At 38.2% G+C, this 27,442-nt stretch overlaps 1 protein-coding gene across 2 annotated transcripts; it reads right to left on the reverse strand.

Moving 5' to 3' along the window:
* Nucleotides 1–1,872: 1,872 nt before the first annotated feature.
* Nucleotides 1,873–27,442, reverse strand: spdl1 (spindle apparatus coiled-coil protein 1). Of its 2 annotated transcripts, none has more exon segments than NM_001130273.1 (12): nucleotides 1,873–2,784; nucleotides 12,479–12,836; nucleotides 13,282–13,469; nucleotides 14,594–14,697; nucleotides 15,253–15,393; nucleotides 15,988–16,098; nucleotides 17,601–17,699; nucleotides 17,813–17,962; nucleotides 18,717–18,911; nucleotides 19,391–19,567; nucleotides 19,733–19,905; nucleotides 27,338–27,385. In NM_001130273.1, coding segments are annotated over 11 exon segments (1,836 nt in total). In that variant the 5' UTR covers nucleotides 19,895–19,905; nucleotides 27,338–27,385; the 3' UTR covers nucleotides 1,873–2,633.

Raw genomic sequence — 27,442 nt, forward strand, 5'->3', positions numbered from 1 at the left:
CTGTACCTGTGGGAGGAGGATACAGTACTGTACCTGTGGGAGTGGGAAGAGCGTACAGTACAGTACCTGTGGGAGTGGGATGAGGGTACAGTATAGTACCTGTGGGAGTGGGATGAGGATACAGTATAGTACCTGTGGGAGTGAGATGAGGGTACAGTATAGTACCTGTGGGAGTGAGATGAGGGTACAGTATAGTACCTGTGGGAGTGAGATGAGGGTACAGTATAGTACCTGTGGGAGTGGGATGAGGATACAGTATAGTACCTGTGGGAGTGGGATGAGGATACAGTATAGTACCTGTGGGAGTGGGATGAGGGTACAGTATAGTACCTGTGGGAGTGGGATGAGGATACAGTATAGTACCTGTGGGAGTGGGATGAGGATACAGTACAGTACCTGTGGGAATTTGATGAGGATACAGTATAGTACCTGTGGGAGTGGGATGAGGATACAGTACAGTACCTGTGGGAATTTGATGAGGATACAGTATAGTACCTGTGGGAATTTGATGAGGATACAGTATAGTACCTGTGGGAATGGGATGAGGATACAGTACAGTACCTGTGGGACCACGGCAGGTGCCTCTTCTGCCTACCCCTAGTTCCGGCCCTGAGTGTATGTATATACTGAATATTAATACAGTCAGAACTAGCTTATCCTATATATGGCTTTCACTTTGTAAGGGCTTAGTTACCAGAACATGTGTACCTAGATTGCTACCTTTTAATGTTGGCCAGGGGAGTGGCCCTGATGTCAAGAGGCAGAGAAATTGGCAGAAGTGGTCGTATCGATGGTGTAAGTGGGCGTGTTGCTAGCACATTTTCACCAATCAGGCATAGGATTTTCTTTAAAGCAAAGGTCCTCGAACTTTTTAAACAGGGGGCCAGTTTATGGTACCTCAGACTGTTGGGGGCCCGAACTATAGTCCTCAAACTACGCACCCCACCCTACTGCTCACTCTCACTGCCTACTCCCTGCTGTGGGCTTTAACTATGGCCCATTTCGGTGTCCTCCCTCTCCCCGCTCCCTGTTGCTGCCTCCTGCTCCCTGCTGTATCTTCCCGCTCCGTCCTCTCTCTCCCAGCTCCAACGCTCCCCCCTGCCAGGGGTGAGGAGGCAACGGGGGCCAGGTAAATTACCTTGGAGGGTCGGATCCAGCATATTTTGAGGATCCCTGCTTTAAAGGAACAGTTCAGTGTAAAAATTAAACTTGGTAAAATAGGCTGCACAAAATAAAAAATATTTTCAATATAGATAGTTAGGCAAAAATGTAATCTATAAAGGCTGGAGTGGGCAGATATAACATAATAGCCAGAACACTACTTCCTGCTTTAAAGCACTCTAAGCTGTTAGCAGTCAGTAGCCAATCAGTAACTTGAGGGGGGGCATATGGGACATAACTGTTTGCTTCTGAATCTGACCTGCATGCTAGGGATCAAAAGCAAACCAAGTGAACAGTTATGTCCCAATATGCCCCTCCTAAAGGTGCTGACTAACTAAGAGGTTAGAGAAGTAGTGTATTTTTTTTAGACATCTGCTCACTCCAGCTTTTATAGAGTACAAGCTTGCCTAAGTATACCAGAAATTTTATTTTGCACAGCCTATCCATTTAACCAGTTTCATTTTAAACTGAGCTGTTCCTTTAAGGGATGCAGCCTGTGTTCACAGCTAGTGGCCCTGGTCAAAAGAAAAAAAGGACCACAACCAACAGAAAGCCCAAATACATACCCCCATAAATTAAAAATAAAATGTTTCCTTGAATTAAACACAAAGTCACCATATATATATATAAAGTAAAATGTTATTTTATTACTTTTTTATTGTTTCTACATAGATATTTTAACAATGAATAATAAATGTAGTAGTAGCTTCATTGCCATTAAACACACCTTTATTATCCGTTATATAGAAAACAGTTCAGAGCAGAATCAAGGTAACAAAACTAGATGTAAAGTTTATGTTAATGTGCAATACTAGGTGCCGAATGCTTAGGCTATAAAAAATAACGCACGCATTAAATAGTATAGGAAGAGAAATATACATAACGGAATAATTGTAAAAATACTATTAAACACCCCCTCCCAGTTACATAGGAAAAGTTACAAAACAACATGTAAGCATAATCATTTGATGTGTAGGGCACTTAGTTGATGTTGGCAGTGTGGCTTTTGCAAAGTTGTTAACACTAGGGTGATCAGATCGCTTTAAAATTCTGGGACATATCTAATAAATACATGTTGCAGGGCTGCACTGACTGCATTTACATTCAATTGAAATCAGTGCCGCACTTCTAGCTAGCTTTTCGTGTCCCTGGATTTTTAATTGATCTGGTCACCCTAGTTTACACATGGCATCTTACACAATGCTGAGAAAAAAACGTACTGACAAAAATATATTTTTACATAAAACAGATATTTACAGATAACAGTTTGCATGAAGCAGTGGATTCCAATCATACTTATCCTTTATGTCACTCATTTCCGTGCTCATCCGCCTTTCTGTTCTGTTAGAAAGCAGTTCTGCCATTCCCTGACTTTGTATCAGACAAAAATATATATATCTTTGCTCATAGAATCTTTTGGAAAATATGAAGACATTGCATTGTTGCAAATAACAGTATTCTGCTTTGAGAGTTTATTGCTGGGGGCACTGGGTTGTTGCGGCAGGCTTGGAAGGCACGTGGAGCACAGGAGGAGCTCTGAGTCGAGATTTCCTCTCTTGCTTTCTCTTTTCCTGCTCTTCATCGAACCTCTTTGACTCAGATGTGGACTCTTCAGAAGCTGACCTATAGATAAACAGTCATTCTAATTTGAAATGGATTATGCTAAGATGCAAGTGGTGATTATATTTAAAAGTGTGAAGGTAATCATGTCTGCACAGAGGTGCCATACGCTCAATGTCAAGTGAAAAGCACAGTGGCCAAAGGAGTAGCCATCTCATAGTTGTTATATCCCACTCTGGCTTACTGATCTATAGGCCTATGAAGGAAGGCAATACTATACCTTAAAATGACAAAGAGCCTGTATTAAACTCCGTTAAGAGAAAGCGTGAACTACAATACAACTTGCATTCTACTTACTTTAGGTATACCTTACTCTTTTTCCCAGCGGTTTTGTCTAACGCAGCTAAGAACTGAATATGTAATCTATTTGCTATATTTCTCCAAATATTTTTTTTTCCTTTTAACATTATTGGTTCAGCCTGCAGTTTTAGCCTTGCCTAAGTAACCACTGTTTCATGGGAGGCTGGCTTAGTCTCATTAGGCAGGAGGGAATTTGGCTTGTTGTTGCTTTGATGGTCAAAGGGTGCCGACTGCCACACAATCAGGCAGTCAGACATTTGTGTTAATTAGTTAGTTAGCCAGAACCCTATGATCATAAGGAGGCAGAATTAAATAAAAAGTGTCTATATCTCAAGCTGGGGGCCATAAAAATCCTCCAGTTGGACAGCCCTGATCTTTCTCTTTATAGTGGTTGTAGATATTAAAATGTAAGATCGAAATCTTAAAATTGGTATTTATTTTATATGGTATATACAGGTATGGGACCGGTCATCCAGAATGCCCGGGACCAGGGGTTTTCCAGATAAGGGATCTTTCCGTAGTTTGGATCTCCATAACTTAAGTCTGCTAAAATCACTTAAATATTAAATAAACCCAATAGACTTGTTTTGTCTTCAATAAGGATTAATTATATCTTAGTTGGGATCAAGTACAAAGTACTGTTTTATTATTACAGAGAATAATTTTTAAAAATTATAATTATTTGCTTATAATGGAGTCTATGGGACATGGCCTTTCTGTAATTCGGAACTTTCTGGATAACAGGTTTCCGCATAGGGATCACATACCTGTATATACATATTTTTTTATTTTTATTCCTTCTTATGAAGCTCTCAGGCTTGGAACGGAACCAGTTGTCTGGTCGCTATGAGATAATTGTCCTAGCAACCAGAGTGCAATTTTAAATAAAAAAAAAAATGAGATAAATAATAAGGGGCCTGAAAAAAAAAAAAAAAAAGCTGAAAAAAATACATAAATCAATAAAATAAAAGACTCACAGTTGGTCTTTTTTCTTTTGGTTGCCGGGGTCAGTTACAACAACAAGCAAACGGCATTTTTAGCTGCAGGCTGAATGGGAAGGTTCATTATTCAAAAACCATACAAAATTAACAACGAAGATCTATTTATTGAAAAGTTGCTTAGAATACGTCCCTCTATAACATACTAAAAGCCTTCCCCTATTAAATGAATAGCTACACCAAAGTGTGTAATTAAAAAAGAATATATGGTTGCCCTACACTGGTTAAAGTTGTTTGTTTAAATTAGAAATGATACTACAGTTTATTTATATAAGCTGCTGTGTAGCCTTGGGGCAGCCATTTCAGCAAAAGAGGTACAGGTTACACCACAGCAGATAAGCTCTGTAGAATACAGTGGGCTTAGATTGCTGTGTAAGAACTAAACCCATTGCATTGTACTGATCGTATCTATTATCTGCTATGTAACCGGTGCCTGTTTTCCTTTATTCCATCTTAAATGGCTACACAGCAGCATATTCATATAAAACTATAGTAGTGTTTCTGAAGCAAACAGCCCAGGTTTTTTCATTGCAGGGCAACAGTACATACTATAAAACACTAATTTTTTGAGTAAATGTTCCTTTAGGTTCTTCTTAAATTTAACCTTTAGCTACTCACTTCTGTAGAACCTCTCCTATAGTGGCCCATCTTCTGTAATGACCTGCCCCACACCACTGATAATCTCAGAGATTTATCCCTATTCCAGTAAGGATATAGCCTTCTTCCCCTGACATATTTCTTTCCTTTATGATTTCTATTTTTTATTTTTTAGGCTAAATTTGCCAATATTAGACAACTTGTTCCACCACCTACACTTACTTCAGCTTTCAAACACAAAATGGAACAATGCAGTTAGCCATTACAGTATAAAGCTGTTGGCTAATAGGTCCCATACCTGTGCGAGTGTGTCAAAGCACATTGTTTTGAAGCACGGGCTCCCAATCAGTGTATGAAAAAAAATCAGGACCCGGTGTATCAAAAATTGCTCTTAACAGAATCGGGAGCTACAAACTCTTTCCTCATGCACTTACTTTAGCCCTCAACTACATGATGGCCCCCTAAAGCACAAAACATGTGGCTCCTGCTATGGGGTCACTCACAAGCTCTTACATTTACGTTTCCCAAAGTGTCTGAACCCACAGGAACATCGATCATTGCAACGGCATGGATTTCCTTTCCCTTCTTTTCTCATGGATAAAGACCCAATTGGAAACAGGAGATCAGTTAACCCATGCATTGCCACATGCTACCACCATGCATATGAAACCTTAATACATCATTCTTCCTCGGAACACTGACAAAATCAGAGCAGAACAATCTACAGAACAAATAAATTTCACCCATGGATTGCCATGTTTTTCTAAAAAATTACCAGTTGGCTGTTTCAGAACAGTGGCAATTGCCTATGGGCTATAACAGAAATGGGTGAGTTTATGGCACATCTGTAAAAGACGGATATAAGATTTAAAAGAACAGATTTTTTTTTGTAGGTTAATTAAAATAGATCTAGGCGAGCCAGTATGTTCTAATCCACATTTTTCATCCCATTATCAAAAAATAATATGCACAGGAAAGAGGTGTATAAAGTAATTATACAGGAACTGCTCACCTGCATATGTTTGCCAGAGTAAGTTTCCCTATTCAGGCCTTGTAAATAAAAACACTCCCTACTTTGGCTCTGAGCTCACTGTGCAAGACCCTGTACCTTTATTGAGAGTAATTTGCCTCTGTCAGATCATGGACAGGGACACGGCTGTATTGGCTGTAAGTCGTCTGGGGCACAGCACAGTGAACAGACAGCAGTGGGAGGTATCCTATGCAGAAGGCTTCCGATTGGACAGGCCTCTTGCATAGGAAATTAAACCAGTATATCACCCTCTCTTAAGCAAACTTTGTACCAGGAGGTGACAAGAAAAATTCCTATTTATAACCTGTTTCTGGCTCAGTCAAAAAAACAAATGTAAATAGTAAAAGTGCTCAGGGAACCATTTGCTTATATTTAATTCTTAAAACGCCTATAGCTATCCTTTAAAGTTTCTAGTATCCCTACTGTAAAAACATTCAGTAATTATAGTAACATACATAGGGCTATATAATACAGGTATAGGACCTGTTATCTGTAAAACCAGTTTACAGGAAGTCCATCTCCCATAGACTCCATTATAATTAATTCATTCAAATTTTTAAAAATAATTTCCTTTATCTCTGTAATAATAAAACAGTGCCTTAAAGTGTGAACCTAACTAAGATATAATTAATCCTCATTGGAAGCAGAACAACCCTAACCCTTTATTTAATGATGTTTTAGTAGACTTTAGGCATGGTGATCCAAATTATGGAAAGACCCCTTATCCAGAAGACCCCAGGTAACAAGCATTCTGGATTACAGGTCCCATACCTGTATAATAAAATGTCATCTACAGCCAAACAATGTTCTTAGTTGCTGTTTGGGCTACTATATAAAAGCATACCATTCTATTCTAGAGGTACTTTAAAAGTATATTAAAAAAATTAAATTAAAAAAATTAAAAAAAGCACAGGTAAATAAAATAAACAAAAACCTGAATCGGCAGAGGATTCTTAATACTGTTAAATGAACACATTCATAATCACATTTAGTGCACGTATTGGTTACTTAAGCATAATCATTTATACAGCTAAAACGAGCCAAAACATTTTCTATTTCTCAAGGAGGATACAAGAGGTTCCATGTGATCAATAAATACCAGTTCAATAAATGCGTAGTAAACCCAAAATAAACATTTTTACATAAAGAAGGAATTGATTCTAAGTAAATTTACAAAATGTAATGTTTTAGTGATTTTTATGTTAAGTTGGCCATAAACCAAAAAGATCCGATTATTTTAGTGAGGTTCCAAAACGAGCGGATCTTTCCCCAATATGTGGGTGGTATTGGAACACAATGAAGGGATGCAGACCCATCAGGGTGAGGAATGCATCACTGAACCAATGCTCTCCTTGTCCCAATAGAATTTTCAAACCTGCCCCATCAATATTTGGACAATTTTCAGCCAGATACTGATCAGGCAGGCCAGTTGGAGGGCCCCATATGTGGGCCGATAAGCTGATAAAGCAGTTCACTGGCAGCTTTCATCTGCCATTATATGGCCACCTTTATTCATAAATGTAATTGCTTATATTGGAAGCAGTAACGCTGTTATCTGCTTTTCTTTGCACTGCTGATCCTGAGTATACATGTATTAATAACACAATGTTATTAGTTGACACTTAGAGGCATTTTTATTATAGTGTGTAAGCCAACATCACCTTTTAATATACCCAGTGCTAGTAATTTAGCTACTGGCGCATGGGTCACTCAGGAGGAAATTCAAAAGAGACTTGAACATGTAAAGGTAAACAAAGGTCCAGGACCGGATGGGATTCATCCCAGGGTATTAAATGAGCTGAGCGCTGTGATTGCCAAGCCTCTTCACATAATTTTTCAGGATTCATTGAGGTTTGGCATGGTGCCGAGAGACTGGCGGATTGCTAATGTGGTGCCGTTATTTAAAAAGGGATCTCGTTCTCAGCCTGAAAACTATAGGCCTGTTAGTCTGACATCAGTAGTAGGAAAGCTTCTGGAAGGGGTAATAAGGGATAGGATAGTTGAATACATTGCAGTTCACAATACTATTAGTTTGTGCCAGCATGGTTTTATGCGTAACAGATCTTGCCAGACTAATTTAGTTGCCTTTTATGAGGAGGTGAGCAGGAACCTTGATGCTGGAATGGCAGTTGATGTCATCTACTTAGATTTTGCTAAAGCGTTTGATACAGTACCGCACAGAAGGTTAATGATCAAATTGAGGAATATTGGCCTAGAACATAATATTTGTAATTGGATAGAAAACTGGCTGAAGGATAGAGTACAAAGAGTGGTGGTAAATGGAACATTTTCTAATTGGGCCAGTGTGGTTAGTGGAGTACCGCAGGGGTCAGTCCTTGGTCCTTTGCTTTTTAACTTGTTTATTAATGACCTGGAGGTGGGCATAGAGAGTACTGTTTCTATTTTTGCTGATGACACTAAATTGTGCAAAACTATAAGTTCCATGCAGGATGCTGCCGCTTTGCAGAGCGATTTGACAAAATTGGAAAACTGGGCAGCAAACTGGAAAATGAGGTTCAATGTTGACAAGTGCAAAGTTATGCACTTTGGTAGGAATAATATAAACGCAAACTATCTACTGAATGGTAGTGTGTTGGGGGCATCCTTAATGGAGAAGGATCTAGGGGTTTTTGTAGATCACAAGTTGTCTAATTCCAGGCAGTGTCATTCTGTGGCTACTACAGCAAATAAAGTGCTGTCTTGTATAAAAAAGGGCATTGACTCAAGGGATGAGAACATATTTTTGCCGCTTTATAGGTCCCTGGTAAGGCCTCTCCTTGAGTATGCAGTGCAGTTTTGGGCTCCAGTCCTTAAGAAGGATATTAATGAGCTGGAGAGAGTGCAGAGACGTGCAACTAAACTGGTAAAGGGGATGGAAGATTTAAGCTATGAGGTTAGACTGTCGAGGTTGGGGTTGTTTTCTCTGGAAAAGAGGCGCTTGCGAGGGGACATGATTACTCTGTACAAGTACATTAGAGGGGATTATAGGCAGTTGGGGGATGTTCTTTTTTCCCATAAAAACAATCAGCGCACCAGAGGTCACCCCTATAGATTAGAGGAACAGAGCTTCCATTTTAAGCAGCGTAGGTGGTTTTTCACGGTGAGGGCAGTGAGGCTGTGGAATGCCCTTCCTAGTGATGTGGTAATGGCAGACTCTGTTAATGCCTTTAAGAGGGGCCTGGATGAGTTTTTGAACAAGCAGAATATCCAAGGCTATTGTGATACTAATATCTACAGTTAGTATTACTGGTTGTATATATATAGTTTATGTATGTGAGTGTATAGATTGGTTAGTATAGGTTGTGTGCTGGGTTTACTCGGATGGGTTGAACTTGATGGACAATGGTCTTTTTTCAACCCTATGTAACTATGTAACTATGTAACCTGTGATGTTGCCCATAGCAACCAACAGAGCCAGAACTAGGGGTAGTCAGAAGAGGCAATGATCCATCGCAGCATACCCCCCTTCCAAACCACACGTGGGAAGGGGGGGGGGGGGGGAGATGAGCGTGCAGGGGCAAGGTGGCCAACTGCCAAAAACCATTTTGTTTTCTAACTTGTAGGTGACTGTAATTGCTGATTGGTTGCTATGGACAAGATCACTGGCTTACACACTATAATAAATATGCCCTATATAGCCCTTACTTCAATTCCCATAATGCATATGGAAGTGTGCACGGTGCAATGGAATGTGTAGAGTCAGGTCCAGCAATAAAAGAAACAGTTAAGGACAGACAGATAATGCTTAAAGTAAATGCATTTACAAATAAATGTAAAACCATTCAAATTCAAGTTTTAATTCATGTATATTGTAAACTTGACATGGACGTATGTCTTTTTTCAACTCAACTTACTATGTTACTATGTAATTATATTTGCTGTTATTGTGCAAAATGATATCTTTGGGTTTACGTCACCTTTAACAACGACCTTATCTCAAGGTTTGTGGTTGTCCTTAAAATGTTAAAAAAATCAGTTAGGTAAAAAAAAAAAAAAGTTTTATTAAAATAATAGCAGTTAACAGTTAGTGTTTCTCAAAGTGAAAATCAGCCAAATACCTTGCATCAAACATAAGAAGCCATGCAATGAATGTAACATTCCCCAACCCGATTAGTGCTGAGCAACTTCATTGCTGTGCTTTCATTCAAATGTAAGTTTAATAGATCAGGCTTTTAATACTAAGCAAACGTGTTGCATAAGCTAAACATTCTGCATTCTATTACCAATATAATCCTTCATTCATATAGTGCCAATACATTTACATGGGGCTTTACAGAGATTGTTCATTATTCAGCTCAGTCTCTGTTTGCCAATCAAAGTGTGAGTGGGGAAAACTAAAAGACGTTTTACTTAATAACAATAGTGTATAGCAATACAGTGTGTATAAAATCTGTACCAATTAATTGCTTATTTAAATTTAAAATACATTCATACATTGTGAAGACATGCAAAGTGCATAATACATACAAATTAAATGAATAGATCTGTTCTACAACTTGCATGATGCATTACTACATTTTAGAAATATTAAATATACAAGGTTTCTGCAAGATTCCTCACAGTCAAATTGAGATTCCTCATCATACTGTATTACTACACAAACTAAGTTTGGAGATGAAGCTTATCAGGAATATGTGCATTTCTAATAACTAAGTCACCTATGGATAGGGTTGCCACCTTTCAGCAGCTTGCACTCCGAGCAGGGGGAAGGCAATGATATCATGGGCGGGGCCAGTGATGCCAGGGTGGAATTATGACATCATGGGGACGAGACTATGATGTGAAGATCATCCACTGCCGAATCATTCAAGGGGAGTCCTGTTCTTTATTTGGAACTGGGCATGCAGTTTTGAGTCAAAACTGGACAGGTTGAAAGTCTACATGTGGAATGTTATTTCTGTTATTTGCTCTAGGAATTCTATTAAAACAGGTCAAGATTGCTGTGAGGAATAGTGAGGCCCCATACACCCGGGCCAGGCCATATTACTGATCTGGCAAAATGCCAAAATGTTAGGAACACCCCAACGATTGTAATCACTTACCTGATACCCCAGGCAGGTGCTCCTTTTAGCAAAAAACTGCACCGGCCTGGGTACTATCCCGGGGTCGATGCACGAGCAGTATAGTGAAAAAGCTGGCTTTTTTGTTAACGTTCGCCTTTTCACTTTACTACACATGCACAAGCAGCGCTAAGAAATAAGAAGGAAAAGGCAATTGCACACTTGCATGTACCCTGGGCTGGTGCAGTGTTCTGCCAACAGCAGCATTGGTCCATGGAATCAGGTAAGCGATTACAATGATTGCGGTGTTCCTAACATTTTGCCACCCTCCCTGTTATTGTACCATACCTTCTCCTTTAATGTAGTCTGGGCCCATTACAGGACTCCCACCTGTTTCCCCTATAGCAATTTCTCTGGCCCCATGAAAGTCAAATTTTAGTTCTGAAGCAATTTCTAAGTGCAACAGCTTTTTCTGTTTGTCCATACCAGTCTCTAGTGTTTCTAATAAGCACCGAGCCTATTCCTTTCAAAAGTGGCTGCCCTGCACTGCAGTATGCTTGGATAGAGCCCAGAGGAGTATGTGCTTGTCAGAAGGACATTGCTAAACACTTATCAGAAGACGCATCAACACATAGCTGTGGGCAGAGAAGCGCATAAAGACTGTGTGGTTTGTGTGCAGTAGCGAGCCGCTATAAAGGACAACTATCCCTTACTTCTAAGATGCGTCCATGGTCCTAACCGCTTAAATTGTCTCATATGTAAAAGTCGACAAGCCTCTCTCTGAGCTAATGGGCACAAGAGTAAGCGACTGAAAACAAATGCTAATTTTGTAAACTTAATCTTAAAAGCTAAAAGCAGTGTTGAAACCAACCCCCAAGGTTTCACAAGAAAACAATGTTTAAAAGGCGAAGCTCTTGAACATTTGTCCAAAAGGAAAACTACCCATGTAAATAGTGCAAATCTGCTAGAGCTCAGAAATGGGGACTTGCAAACTGGCTCATTTTGAACCGATTACAGCAGAGCTTGTGTCCTGATGCCTATAGTCCTGGCAACTAAATAGCAATTTAAATTCCATCACAAAAATATAAAACAATTAAGCATAACTGCAAAAAATGTTAAGATACTGCTTCCTAAGTCATAATAATAGTTACTGTTAAGGTGAACCAACCTATTTATGGTTATATTCACTACATATAATTCTTCAAGAATTTAAATTCAAGTGTGAGTAAAGCAAGTTGCCCCAACCAGGAATACCAACTACATTGGAATGCAAATAATACTGCTAAACAAAGAGGTTTTCGTAAGACATACATTATACAAAATACAAGACTTTCCTGTGGGTTAATCTACATATACAATGTGTAACAGCAGACACACAATTTCTGACGTCAATGGACAAACAAAAAACAAAAAGTTAAAACGCTCAAAGTGTAGCCAGAACAAAATAGTACTGTGAGTTATGCTAATTATTATTGCTCTGCATTAACACAGTATTCCAGCAGTAGTGTGAAAAATTATTTTGAATGGCATACATAATAAACTGTTATGACATTAAAAAGACAAGAGCTTTTAATGTTCTTTAAAACTGTAGTGTTCAAGGCTTTTTAAAAGAGCTAAAAAAGTTCAGTCGAGGTAACCGGAATGGAGGAAAGAGACACCATGCAAAGCTTAAGATAAACAGGAAGAAGCGGATAGCGCAACTCACAAAGCGGAAGAAAAAAGATGAAGATCTTCCTTGAATGGCTTGTGCAATTATAGGAGGTGACACTGACCTGGGGGAGGTAGAAGTAACGGAGCAGTTATTTGTGTTTCTTTTGTTTATATCTTGATTATCATTTTCATTTTCCACAATCCTCACTCGTTTGCGTTCTTTTGGAGGTTGACCATTTGCCGGTTCTATTGGTTTTACTGCAACGGAAGACAGATCTTGCTCTTTAGTAGACAAAGATGAATCTTCTTTCAAAAGGTTTCTATGAACCGTTGATTCAGCTGGGCACATATCTTCTGGAATTGCATCAGACAGACCATGAGCTTGACTGCCTGAAGTCACAGTAGCACTGGTGTTATCTATTGCGCAATCAAGTGGAAGCTGTTCTTTTCTTCGTTTTTGAGTCCGGATTTTGGCAATTTCTGAAAAAAACAAAAAGCACTAGCATCACCGAGGCCAACTGAGCCTTTATCTACACAGTTTGTTCTGTAAAAAGAGCTTGCCCTAAATTTTTGCTGTCTCTACAACCAAGTTTAAGATGGTTGGGCCAGAAACAACCTGCAACTGGAGCATTACAAGGTTCACAGGGCTGCTTAATTCCATAATCAAGTATTAGTGTATTAAAAATACTGAAGTGTGAATAGCTTCTTTTAAATGAAAGGAAGAATCAATTAAACATATAGCAACAGGAGTAGCCCTACATATATATTGCCATTTTCAGGCATTTTATGCATGGCTGCCTAAAGCTCAGATGGTTGTAATGTGCATCATTAGTATAGTGGGTGGGAGCATGAATAAATTTGGCAAAAGTACGTATAACTCATTTGTTAGTACTAGATAACATGCAAGCTGATTCATAATTTATACCATCAGGTTCATATTTCATCTTCATCTCATCCAAATTGACACGGAGTTTCATATTTTCGCCTTGTGAGAGTTTGAGATGCCTATCATTTGCAAAAAGCTTCCGTTCCAGTTCCAAGACCCGTTGGCTCTCGGCTAGAGCTTTCATCCGTTGCAAAGATAGTTCATCTTTTATCTTCTCAATTTCCTTACTGCAAATAACAGAAATTCTAAATTAGATGTTTTTAATAATGAAATCAGATAGTATTACTGTAATTTAATTTCACCAAAATCTTCTGGGAAATGGTTACAGAGGATCTAAACACAAAAAATGAATTGATGCAAACTAGGGATGCACCAAATCCAGTTTTTTGGGTTCGGTGAGCCCCTGAATCCACCCATAAGGGATTGTGCCAAATACCGAACCAAATCCTAATTAGCATATGCTAATTAGGTTTTGGAAGGGTTAAATGTCGAAAATGTTTCCACTTCCGCGTTAACATGACAAAAAGTGTGGATTCGGAATCCAAATCCTGCCGAAAACTGAATTCTGGATTTGGTGCATGCCTAATGCAAGGGTGCTTCTCTGAGAACTTACAATTTACATTAATTTTAGACAGCTTTTAGCTCAACTGAGAGCCAGAAACCTTAAGGTTAATTTAATCCTTAATAAACATCTGTTGAACCATGCCTGCCTAGCAGTATAAAAAGGCCCAGTACTGCTAATAACTCAAAAACCACATAAAATAAAGAATTAATGTAAATTGCAAAAGTGCTCAACTACTCAACTTTACAGCAATGTATTTTTTGCATTTAGATTCTCTTTTAACTATTAACAGCTATAACTGGCTTGACTGGCTCCCTATTAGCCAAGTTATTATCCATAGCAAGGTTTATACACCACCACTTATCTGGCAACTGCAAGAACAACTGTGCTCATAAAGAAGATTATTTATCCAGCAGCAGGTCTTCAGCTCTTGACCTCTAGATCATTTTCCACAGCAGGATGAGATTTCCCTCATAGGGAAAATCATTCTTAATGCTAAAATATGAATAATTTACTAAATTAACTTTATTACCTTTGCAGTTACTGGCATGGGAGAACCTAAGCAATCATGGGATAATGAAATAGATTCTTGAAATTAGTGCCCTGGCTGGAATTGAACCTTGGACCCCAGGACTTCAAGGAAGGGGTGTTTACCACTGCTCCATCATGCTGCACTTTAGACCTTATACATGCTAGCTAATAAAAAACAATATTCTACAAAATTAATAATACAAACATAGCAAAACATGATTAGTCTTTTTTATACTACAAATCCATTGTCCAACATACCTTGAATTCACAAGCTTCATTTTAAGTAAATCCACATAGTATGTTTCATCACCCTGTCCCAATCCATCACTGCTATTGGCTACTGGTCCATTTTCACAGATTTGCTGTATATGTTAACAGTAGGATGGAACACTGTGTTAACGTACAGTGAGTAGCATGCAGAAGCCTATTATCTTATCTTTAAAGTGTTTCTGGCACATGCCTTTTAATAGCCACTGCTACTTACTATCTGTATATAACAAGATATTTTACTTGTATCTAGATTTGCATTTATTTTGAAAATAATGCTTATGTAAGACATTTTTTGGCGAGTAAAACAAGGGTAAGTCAAAATGCAAAGTCTTTCTAATCACAGTATTTTATATACACTAGAATGAAAGCTTCTATGCTTAACAGCTGGCCACCAGAGCATAACATAAATGATGCAGTGGTTTCTCTGATTCGGACTATAAAATCTAAATGAGAAAGGGAGATAAATGTGCATAGTAGCGAGCACAAAACCCAACATAACTGAAAATGACTAAATTGTATATATTAGAAATGCACTCAGAAATGTTTCATCTTTTTTTGGTGAGACGGTTAATTACTATTTACATGGTAAAAATATTGAACAGAAGTATAAAAAAAAAGGGCAGGAAAAGATTGAATTGAAGACAAACCTGAGATTTTTCTAGCTGTCGCACTTTCATAACAAGTGTTTCAATTTCGCTGTTCTTTTGTGCTACCATAGCCTGTAAGCGTTCTAGCTGCTCAGGGTCACTTTGAGAACCTTTCAGTTGCAGTAATGTTGCTATCTGCACCTAGTAGTAAAAATAAGAAAAAAAAATTAGTATACTGTTCATACATCAGTTACACACTGTAAATTTAATTAAAAAAATGTAATTGTTTGATGAACGATAGACTAAAAAAAACGCAGTTTTGAGGGATGGGGGCCATATTTTCCCCTTACATTCCTAGATGAATATTCCAAACGAACTCTATAAATGTGATGTAAAGCTTGTTCACATGACATTATATGAGTACATGCACATAACTCAGGCCTTTAATAAGGTATTTAATGTGTTGTTACTGTTTGTGTGAATGGGTAACTCATGACTTGTCAAATATTCAAAGGGGTAAATGCTTTCACAGAATGCAGTGTGCTATTTTAGTGCATGGTAATAAGCAATACAAAATATGGTATCAGGTTCGGACCGGCAATCTGTGGATTCTGGAGGCTGCTGTAAGATGCAATTACTATTTAGTGGGTCGTGGGGGGCTTTGTGTACTTGAAATTTTATGGCTTATTTTGAATTCCAGTCCAGCCTTTATGGTATACTTACGAAGAGGTGCATTTTACCATTTCCATCTCAACACAAAAGGAAATCCTTAGACAAGGGCATTTAAAATGTTACCTTCATTCTGTGCATCTGCTGTCTAGAGAAGGCATGTTGCTTTTGAAGAGACTGGAATTGGACTTTCATACTAATTAGCTGACGCTCCATTTCAGCTCTGCGATCTTCAACCTAATAAAAATTAGGAAAAAAAGATTTATTAACCTCTAGGTTTCCAGATTAACTGTAATGTGCAGCACCACGCCTTATGGCAGTGAACCCCAACCAGTGACTTGGGGGTCATTTGTTGCTTACCAACCCCTTGGATGTTGCTCTCAGTGCCCCCAAACCAGGTGGTTATTTTTGAATTCCTGACTTGGTGGCAAGTTTCGGCTGAATAAAAACAAGATTTCCTACCAAATAGAGTCTTCTGTAAACTGATAGTGTGCATAGAGGCTACGTAATAGCCAATCTTAGCCCTTATTTATTACACCTCCAGAGACTTTTATGATGCGTGTGTTGCTGTCCAAGTCATTTGACTGTGGTACGAAAAGGTTGGGGACCCCTGCCACACACACTTACTTCGGTCAAACTGTGTAAAATATTAAAAATCATTGTTTAACTAGTATACTATAAGAAATGGTATTGCCATATTGCAATCGAGATATCTGGGTAATATGCTTCCGGAAAATAGATACCTTACCTATATCGCTATACTAGGTAGAATACTATTAACAAGGCTGCAGTCAAATAATTTACAATTACAAATTATTTGTTTTAAAATATGTACTTAAGGCTAGTGTTATACAAGCTTAAAATATATTACTGCATAAAAAGAAGTGTTCTCACACCCAAAACACCAGCAAATTAAAATGCCCTAGAGCCATCTGCAGATTATGCAGTGTTTCTAGAAAGCATTATGTGTTTGTGCTTTAGGTTTCTTAAAAGAGATTCTAAAATTTTTATTTTTACAGTTTTTAAGATCAACATTTTCAAAAAAAAATTCAGTAAAATGTAAAAACTGGTTAAGAGTCAAAATACTTTTGCAAGGCACTATATATTTGTAATATGTTTTGGTATAAACTGCCAGCAGTTTTAGTTGTTGCCCCAGTGCAACTTGTCCCTGCTGAAATAAATCAAAATAAGAAAAAAGAAGACCTGATAGCATTGAGGTTGAGAAGGGAGAACTTGCTGATTAAGTAAATAATTAAGGACCTGGAATACCACTACAAAATAAAACAACTAGGTTTAGCAACTGCATTTTAGGGCTCTGGCACACAGGGAGATTAGTCGCCTGCGACAAATCTCCCTGTTCGCGGGCGACTAATCTCCCCGAGTTGCCATCACCTGCCATCCCACCGGCAAACATGTAAGTCGCCGGTGGGATGGCACACGCGGCGGTGCGATTTCGGCAAATCACCGAAAAAGCCTTGCAAGGCAACTTTGGCGATTTGCCAAAATCACGCCGCTTTAGGTGATGGCAACTCGGGGAGATTAGTCGCCCACGAACAGGGAGATTTGTCGCGGGCGACTAATCTCCCCGTGTGCCAGAGCGCTTATGCATACAAGAACTTTTTAAGACAGGGATTCCCCATAGCCTCTCCAACTTCAAGACAATGCTAAAGTGTCTTCACTCATATATACATATACATTTTTTTCTTAAAAGTATGTTAATAATCAAACATTTACCTTACCTCTGCAAATAAGGAATTTCCTTTACTGTTCGGGTCTTGAGCTTGTTGCAAAGCAATGTCAAGCTGAGCTTGCAGGTCTTGATTTGCCTCGCGGGCTTTCTGTATTATAGGACACATACATAAAAATAATTATAATATAATAGCTTTGTCTATACTTTATCTGACTGTAATTGCACAAATGCACACTTTCATAAAGAAACACCTCTGAATACCTCTAAAGCTTTAAAATAGCCCACTGCTTCCTTTTCTCGATCTTCTTTTTCATCTTGAAGACGCTCCAGCTGTCTGCTCTGGGTACCATTTGTCAGTAAAAGCTGTTGCTCTCGATACTGTAATTCATTCACCTCTTGTTCTAAATTGGCCTGTTAAAAAATTTGGGCATAAGTGAATGGGTTTAAGGTAACTACAAACAGGTAGATAAAGTTGGCGAGTATCCATCTGTGTTTGGATCCAATCTAGTTTGCAGTCCGATAAAAGGCTATAAGCTATTGTGGGTAATAAAGAAGTTGTTTAGCAGCGATCATATCTTAAAGTGTGAATACTGATAACTATACCTGATACTGATACTACAGTATTAGCCATTCTAATATTCACTACTTGTAGTTATTTATCTTTATTTTATGTTTTACTACAAGAATCAACAGGTTAGTAGATTAAAGCTGGCAATTCACACATGTATGAAACAAAATTTTGTACTTTTTTGGACCACACGTGGGCTCCAAATTATTGTCCTGACAATTTTCATACCATGGTTATTAGTCATTAAGTCAGTTGGACAGGTTATATCATTTCTAGCGCATAGCGATAATTAAATTTCACAATATCCATGAGTGACCTACAATGTATTTCTTGGCATGTAACTTTCCTACGATTGTTGTCTAGCAACTATTTATGGCCAAAACGTCATCAGATTTGTAATTTTTAGGAGTGGGCAGGGTATTTTCTGGTGTTTATAAGCCGTGACTAAATAGCTCCATGTGTGTTTGCCCTAAGGGTTGGGGATTAAGATTTGTAATAATAGTAATAATAATTTTTTTTTAAAAAGTATTATAGGTAGGAGGCAAACAATTTTAAAAAAAAAACTGTTTTGTGTTATGGAAAAATAAAATTATTCACCTTTGCACTTTCAAGTTCAGTTTTTTCCAGCTGAAGGGTTAACATTTCAGAGGACATGGTTTCATGAACACGCTCAGACATCATGCGCAGCTCTTCCGATTTATTGGCCAGTACTTCACTTTGATACTCTAATTTGTGCTTCAGCTGTTTTTCACTTAGTCTTGCTTCATCAAGCTCAGCTTTCAGCTTCTCAAGCTACAGATAACAGATGAGTACATCATAGGAATTCAAAAAACATGACTTACCAAAATATTGAATCCTTTACAAAAAAATACTGAAATGTCAACTGAATACCAAACAATTATTACAATTTTATTTATATGTTCTAAGATACATATGAATATTCACTTTCTGTTGGCAAATAAAACAAAACAAAAAATTCTATTGCTGTATTTTTCTACACCACACTGTAAAAATGCATGCATGTTTCATGTTATTTCACAATTATAGTAGTTACACACTAACAATGTTAATAGGTTTGTGGTGAGCTGACAATACAGTGCTGAGAAATGTATCAACTAATGTAGTTCAGTTCAGAGATCCTGCATCTGGCTTACTGGTGAATTATCTGCAACAGCCGAGATACATTTTTGGAAGGTAAACTATGCCCTTAAATCACAAATGCAAGAATATTTTCAAACAAAGTAAAACATTTTTCTTTAAAATGTCCAAACCTTATCTTTAATCTCACTGAGTTCACGATGATGGTTCCTCTCAAGCTGTTCTTGGAGTTGTTCAAGGCAAAGTTTCTGTTGCTGTCTTATGTTTTCACATTCCGAAGTCAGACTTTCTAGCATGCGATTTTTAAGTTCAACTTCTCTTTGAAGGGAGTACTTCTCTTGCTCCAAGTTCTATGAGAGAATAAAAAATCCCTTTGGAATTAAATTATGCAGAACACAAAAGGTGATTAGAATGCTGCATACCTCCCTAATAAAGTTATATATTGTAACTACTTGGCTAATGAATTATTTTGTTAATTCTACAAACATAAAGCTTGCATTTCCAGAAAAGCTTACTTCAATAGTGCTGGTCATTTCATTTCTTTGTTCCTCAAGCTGATTCTGGAGATCACTTTGGCTCTCCAGTAGTTCCAGTCCATACTGTGCAGCTTTTATTCTTTCCTCTTCTGCCTCCTTTAGCTGGCGACGAAGTTTCAATACAGTTTCTGATTCCTCCATGATAAATAATTCTGCATATAGATAAAGGTAAAGGCAGGAGTTATTTAATTACTTGTTAAAGTAATCAAAAGGAACAACAGTGTCTATTTGGTTGGCTGTTGAATTTGGTAGTTGATTTATGTAAACAATCCTTTCTTATTTGTGTTCCATAACAGGTTGACAAAATATAGTAACAGCAAATAGTAGATGTGTCAGCAGTGCGAGTGGATCTCAGCTTGCTTATCTTGCCTAACAAATGCCTAATAGTCACATTTTAGGTGACATTTCAGATAGGTATGTGCTTTAAAGTGAAGTATATTGTTTGTAAATTCCTCTACAATTCCTGGCGTATAAAGTGCCTTACCTAAATTACCACTCTTGTTGCTTGCCATTACATGTCTGTGAAGGACCTTCGATTGGAGTTTCAGGCAGAAAGTTTTGATTCCCTGACAGTGCAGGTGGTACACAGGTACCCTGCTTGGGTACCTAGCTAAATTGCAGTTGTTATACCACCCACCCCTAATGATAAAGCTATTTTTCCCCTTATCTGCTTGCATATTGGTCCCTGCAGAGGTGTGTGTGTGTTGGGGGGAGTGATTATAGGTTGCTTGTTAACAGCATGGGGGGCAAGAAGTTTGGGAACTGGGCCTTGGGCGCCAAAAGAACTTGGCCCAACTCTGGCCAGATTTTCTATATTTGCTTGTTTGTAAAGGCACAATGTATCACTAGCACTGCTGTAGAACCCCTCATAGTAATTATCTGAATTCAGCTGCTTCAGGAAGCAAATTCTTTTCTGACCAATTGACACATTAAAACCTAAAGAGGCTTTGGTAAATGCACCTGTTCATTAGGACACTATTCCGTTACAAAATTGTTATTAACCATGAGTTTTGCCTGAGAATTCGTCTGGATTCTCCAGTCCCAGCATTTATTGATTTGTACATACATCATTCCCTTTGGCTCTCAGATAAGTAACCTCTTAGGGCAGTGGTACACGGGGAGATTAGTCGCCCCATGACAAATCTTCGTTGTCACGGGGTGAACAATTCCCCCTTAATGCCATCCCACCGGCTAGAATGTAAATCGCCGGTGGGATGGCATACGCGTCCCGCAGTCGCCCAAAGTTTCCTCCGAAGACAACTTTGGGTGACTGTGGGACATCGCAGCGACGCGTATGGCATCCCACCGGCGATTTACATTCTAGCCGGTGGGATGGCATTGTGGGGAGATTAGTCGCCCGCGACCACAAAGACTTGTCGCAGGGGCGACTAATCTCCCCGTGTACCACTGCCCTAACATCCGAAAAATTTTTTAATGGAGAACAACAAAATGTATTATAGGTAAATATTTAAGTTATGTGTATAAAAATGTATTAATGGCTTTTATCCTAAAGGAGAACTAAACCTGCCCCTTCCCCCACAGAAGAAAGCCGACATCAACTGACATCTAATGAGCCCCCCTTGCTACAGAATTTTCCTTTAATGATCTTACATGCAAATGACCTACTTAATAACTTGCTTTCAGGGAACATAAGTTTGCCGTGGCTAGTAGGCCAGATTTAAAAAGTAATCTCATCAAAATGCAAAATCCCATTTAAAGTGCTAAAGTGCCATCTGTTGTACAATATGGCAGTTATTGTATTACATCAGTTGTAAGTTAAATGCCTGATGTGTTCAAAAGCGTTTAACCCATCAAGTAGAAGCTACACCAGAGGTGCAAGTGTCCCGTCATGCTGGCTCCGTAGATACATTTCCACATTTGCTTTTTTTTTGTCACAGCACATACAGTGGTGTGAAAAACTATTTGCCCCCTTCCTGATTTCTTATTCTTTTGCATGTTTGTCACACTTAAATGTTTCTGCTCATCAAAAACCGTTAACTATTAGTCAAAGATAACATAATTGAACACAAAATGCAGTTTTTAAATGAAGGTTTACGTTATTAAGGGAGAAAAAAAACTTCAAATCTACATGGCCCTGTGTGAAAAAGTGATTGCCCCCCTTGTTAAAAAATAACTTAACTGTGGTTTATCAATTTCAATTTTCAATTTCAATATCAATTTCTGTAGTCACCCCCAGGCCTGATTACTGCCACACCTGTTTCAATCAAGAAATCACTTAAATAGGAGCTACCTGACACAGAGAAGTAGCCCAAAAGCACCTCAAAAGCTAGACATCATGCCAAGATCCAAAGAAATTCAGGAACAAATGAGAACAAAAGTAATTGAGATCTATCAGTCTGGTAAAGGTTATAAAGCCATTTCTAAAGCTTTGGGACTCCAGTGAACCACAGTGAGAGCCATTATCCACAAATGGCAAAAACATGGAACAGTGGGGAACCTTCCCAGGAGTGGCCGGCCGACCAAAATTACCCCAAGAGCGCAGAGACAACTCATCCGAGAGGCCACAAAAGACCCCAGGACAACATCTAAAGAACTGCAGGCCTCACTTGCCTCAATTAAGGTCAGTGTTCACGACTCCACCATAAGAAAGAGACTGGGCAAAAACAGCCTGCATGGCAGATTTCCAAGGCGCAAACCACTTTTAAGCAAAAAGAACATTATGGCTCGTCTCAATTTTGCTAAAAAACATCTCAATGATTGCCAAGATCAATATCTTGTGGACAGACGAGACAAAAGTTGAACTTTTTGGAAGGTGCGTGTCCCGTTACATCTGGCGTAAAAGTAACACAGCATTTCAGAAAAAGAACATCATACCAACAGTAAAATATGGTGGCGGTAGTGTGATGGTCTGGAGTTGTTTTGCTGCTTCAGGACCTGGAAGGCTTGCTGTGATAGATGGAACCATGAATTCTACTGTCTACCAAAAAATCCTGAAGGAGAATGTCCGGCCATCTGTTCGTCAACTCAAGCTGAAGCGATCTTGGGTGCTGCAGCAGGACAATGACCCAAAACAAACCAGCAAATCCACCTCTGAATGGCTGAAGAAAAACAAAATGAAGACTTTGGAGTGGCCTAGTCAAAGTCCTGACCTGAATCCTATTGAGATGTTGTGGCATGACCTTAAAAAGGCGGTTCATGCTAGAAAACCCTCAAATAAAGCTGAATTACAACAATTCTGCAAAGATGAGTGGGCCAAAATTCCTCCAGAGCGCTGTAAAAGACTCGTTGCAAGTTATCGCAAACGCTTGATTGCAGTTATTGCTGCTAAGGGTGGCCCAACCAGTTATTACTTTTTCACACAGGGCCATGTAGGTTTTGATTTTTTTTCTCCCTAAATAATAAAAACCCTCATTTAAAAACTGCATTTTGTGTTTACTTGTGTTATCTTTGACTAATAGTTAAATGTGTTTGATGATCAGAAACATTTTGTGTGACAAACATGCAAAAGAATAAGAAATCAGGAAGGGGGCAAATAGTTTTTCACACCACTGTATTTACTGACAAAACTTGAAGCTGCCAAATCAGTGCAGCCTGGCATGGAAAAGGTTTAATGAACCATCAAAGTTTAATGAGCTCCAAAAACATTATAAGGACAAAACATTCATTGATTTAAAAGTAAACATAAGTGACCGGTCTCATTGTGTGTAGCTTTGTAAAAATACACTTTTGTAAAGTTTCAATTCTGGTACAGTGTACTTGCTTGACTCAGTGGGGCTGTGCATGGGTTACTGTGCCCTACCCATGACAACCAACAAAACTGGTTGCTATTGGTTACTGCCCAAGTGCAAATTTGCCCAGTGTTGATAAATGATCCATAAGGTCATCACCTTTATGTCAGTTAAACAGCAATCTCTTCTTATTGGCACTTAAAGTTGCTCAACAAGGGAGGGGGGAATTCTGAAAAGAAGTGTTTAGATAAATTTGGCATAAAATAGTAAACATCAATCTTAATGGTGTGACTGAGAAAAGGGACATGATCAACCATATTTAGCACAATATAAGCCAATTAACACAACAGCATTTAAATATAAATCCACAAAAATATTTGTATAAAACAATGTCAGCAATCTTCTGTACTCCTATGTTCAGCTAGGGGGTCCCTGACACTAATGTTATTAATAGGCAAAAAGAAAAGAAAAAATTGGAAAGCTGGTATGTTTCTTTAGAAAAGGTGACAACCCTATGTTTAGCATATGATCAGCCCGAAAAAGGGTTAATAATCACATGCATTTTAAGGGGACCTGTCACCCTAAAAAATAATTTCATATCCTTTCTGATGTTAATCAAGCAAATTAAACTTTACTTACACTGTATAAATATAAATCTTGGTCTTGGAATTTATAATCACAGCAAGCAAGCAGGACCATTTTTAAAGGCAAGATTTGCATCATCCAAATCTTGTTTATGGGATTTGATGCCCAAGCTTCACAGCTATAGACCATGAGGAAAAATGGGGAATGTGAAGAGTGCAGTGACATCCAGGAAGAGCAGAATGGAAAGTAAATACCTGCACCACCTATATGCCTGAAGCATAGAGGTGGGGCAGGCAATATATGATTGACAGCTCAGATTTTTAAAGGGGACCTGTCACTCTAAGAAATAATTTCAAATTCTTTTCTATTGTGCTTGTCAAATAAAATAAACTTCACTTACACTATATAAATTATTTAAATCAGGTTTCCTTCAGTCTTGGAATTCTCAATTACAGCAATCAGGAAGGTGCCATTTTGTGGGCACTGTTATTAAAGGGAGATTTGTATCGCCTCAAAAACTTGTTTATGTCCAAGGATAAGAACCTGATGCACAAGCCCATGCACTGGCTACACAATTGGATGGTTAGGAGGGAGGGGGAATGAGGAGGCCAGCGACGTCTAGGAATTAAAGATTGAAAAGTTAAAGTAATTGTCTGCCCTGCCTCTGTGCCTAAGACAAAGAGATGGGGCAGGCAATATATGATTGACAGCTGTGATTTTTAAATAGCTTTATAATGGGTATGGATGTGTTAATAATAAAGGAATGTGGGCAAAAATAAATTAGGGTTATTTTGTAATTAGACTTTTATTATACAGCTTTTTATGGGTGGGTGATAGGTCCCCTTTAAGTAAAACACAAAGTCCATATTGTTTAAGATCTGTATAGCTGAATGGAGCATAAGGAACTTCATCTGCTTTATCGCCAAACATAAGGTGGGGAATCAGCTTTCCCTGTTGGAATATCTACGCCAGTGGAGAAACCGACTCATGCACAAAACACAATACAAAAAAATTTCTAAATGGATTAACATGTCACTATCTTTCTCATTGAGACGGATGAGCTTTTAGATGCATTTGAAGTTGGATATGTATATAGCTTTGTTGACAACGTTCTGAATAATATCAACTTTGTGCATTATTCAATTTATTCAGGGTACCTCCCAAACAAATTTCTTTATTAGCTGCCAAACTTTGTGATTTGTGACCCAAGTTATAAAATGTAGTAAATACAGTCACAAGATCTGCTGGAATACCCAGATAATATAACAAGCAACACCAAATAGGAAACTCAGAAAGGAGGGAGGGTGGTAATCAGTTTGGAGTTGTTTTGCAGAAAAATACTGCTGATAATAACAGTGTATCTATGGTTATCAAGTATCTTGTTTTTTTTTTTTTTTACGCCACATGAGAAAAATAATTGGCGTATTACTATTATCACACTAAAAAAAACAAACCTTTATATAAGAAGGGTTTTTGATTCACTATGCCTTAAACTAAGGATGCACAAGCCACACAGATCATCCAGTTCAGCCCTATCTCATTTAGTAGGCTACAGTTAGGAGAGAGCCGCATCTATGCTGGGTAAATACACAGCCGTCTGTACCTTCATTATTGATTTATTGGGCAGAGTAATTTCTATTCTACATGCACAAGAGTAATCAGAAGAGATGAGTCTCACAGTGCAACTGCTTATGTCTTAGTAGCAAGCCTTGTGATTAACCAAGTACATCAGTGCAAATCCCCACATCACATAGCAAGTGTCCCTTGGGAAATACTGTCTACAGCAAGGGTCACAAACCACAAGGGTCAGTGGCTGCAGCATAGCAGCGGTCATTATGGAGGCAAAAAGGCATTTGCAAAGCAGCAATCCTTGAAAGTCCATAGTAGGGATGTGGCTTTGGGGCTCTTACATAGGTTTTTAAATGTATTTTTGAGTGCACCTAAACTCATGAGCTCCGTGGTTATTGTTCCTAGTTGCACCCAGGAGCATTCAGAAATGTATTTTTATGCTTCTATGCATCATAAAAACACTTATTTGCTTTAAAAATTCAAAGAGTTGTGATCCTTTCAGCATATATTTTAATACATGCACATTTAACCACCTATGCGCAAGGGCCTCTTAATATAAAAAAAGGCTTCCATGTTATTTGTGTTCTGATACCACAGACTAATCTTTATTATCTTAATTTGATTTGTACAAGTGTTTGTAGTTTTGCTCTGAGCATTAAATATCCAGTATTTATCTGGAACCTCTTTACTATAGTAATGTGAGCTAAATGCTAAAAATACAGTCATTTCCAATCAGCTGCAAAACTTTACTTTCTTTCAAGTGAATTATGAAGGCTAATTTTGCAGTAAATTAAGCCCCACTGATATGCCCAGGGGATAAACTAAACTTAGAGTCTTTATTAGGAGATACATGGACGGTAGCCTGATCTAAAGCTCCATTGAGCTCATTACTGAAAATACAGGGTTTACTTAAATACAAGTGGTTGGTTGATCACTTATAAATACATATATACACACACACACACATATATATATATATATATATATATATATATATATTATAAATACATATATATACAGTATATATATATATATATATAGTATATATACACTTTGAGAAAGGCTGGTGTTACAGCTGAGACGTCAGTTCCCCTGTTCAATAAAACTCCTTTATTTCGGCTTAAGTCCTGTGAGAGCGGCTTCTATTTGTTGCAATATATATATATATATATATATATATATATATATATTTGTGCAAAATACTATACCAGGGCACATGAACAGATTCAATGACATTTCTGCTTTTCCCAAAGATATTTTCCACACTTACTAGATCCCTTAATGGGGTTCTTTGCCAAAAAATATACACTCAACATTCATCCTTAATGCAATAACAATGCTATTATAAGCAACAACCCTACATATTTTTTTTTTTTTTTAATTAAGATGGTTTTTGAAGTTATTTATAAATGCAATTGCTAATGACAGCAGTATCTGTATGGCTTTTATAGGATGTACTGCTGGTTGTGACTCCTGAAACGATGCAAGCTGGCTGAGGAGACCTGACTCCCCTTACACTGTTTTAAGTCAGAAAGAGAAAAAAAAATGTGATGTCAATTATATTTACAAATAACTAAAAAACGAATATAGCTTTTGGGCGGAGAACCCTTTTAAAAGAGAATTGCTGGCAACAGATTACACATGTTCTTGACCTGAATAAAAAGTGTCAGAAAGGGATACACATATTAAGTGCAGAGTGACTGGGTTAATAAAGCAGCGGCAGCTAAGAGCTAAATATTACCTGCTCGCCGTCCCCTCCTGCTGCTGTTCCGCCGCTTGTTGCTGTTTGAATGAAGAGACAGCCTGTCACATCTCGCGAGAATCTGCGCCTGCGCACCAGGGGAGG

The sequence above is a fragment of the Xenopus tropicalis genome, chromosome 3, assembly GCF_000004195.4.
Source record: "Xenopus tropicalis strain Nigerian chromosome 3, UCB_Xtro_10.0, whole genome shotgun sequence".
NCBI classification, from domain to species: domain Eukaryota; kingdom Metazoa; phylum Chordata; class Amphibia; order Anura; family Pipidae; genus Xenopus; species Xenopus tropicalis.

Bases quoted from the DNA above. Each gene is read 5' to 3' on its own strand.
- spdl1 (XM_031897679.1), bottom strand. From the start codon at position 19,894: ATGGAGGAATCAGAAACTGTATTGAAACTTCGTCGCCAGCTAAAGGAG. The intron at 16,099-17,600 runs GTAAGGTAAATG...AATTTTTATTAG, and splicing joins GAAATTCCTTATTTGCAGAG to GTTGAAGATCGCAGAGCTGA. The intron at 14,698-15,252 runs GTTTGTCTTCAA...TAACATATACAG, and splicing joins GACAGCTAGAAAAATCTCAG to CAAATCTGTGAAAATGGACC.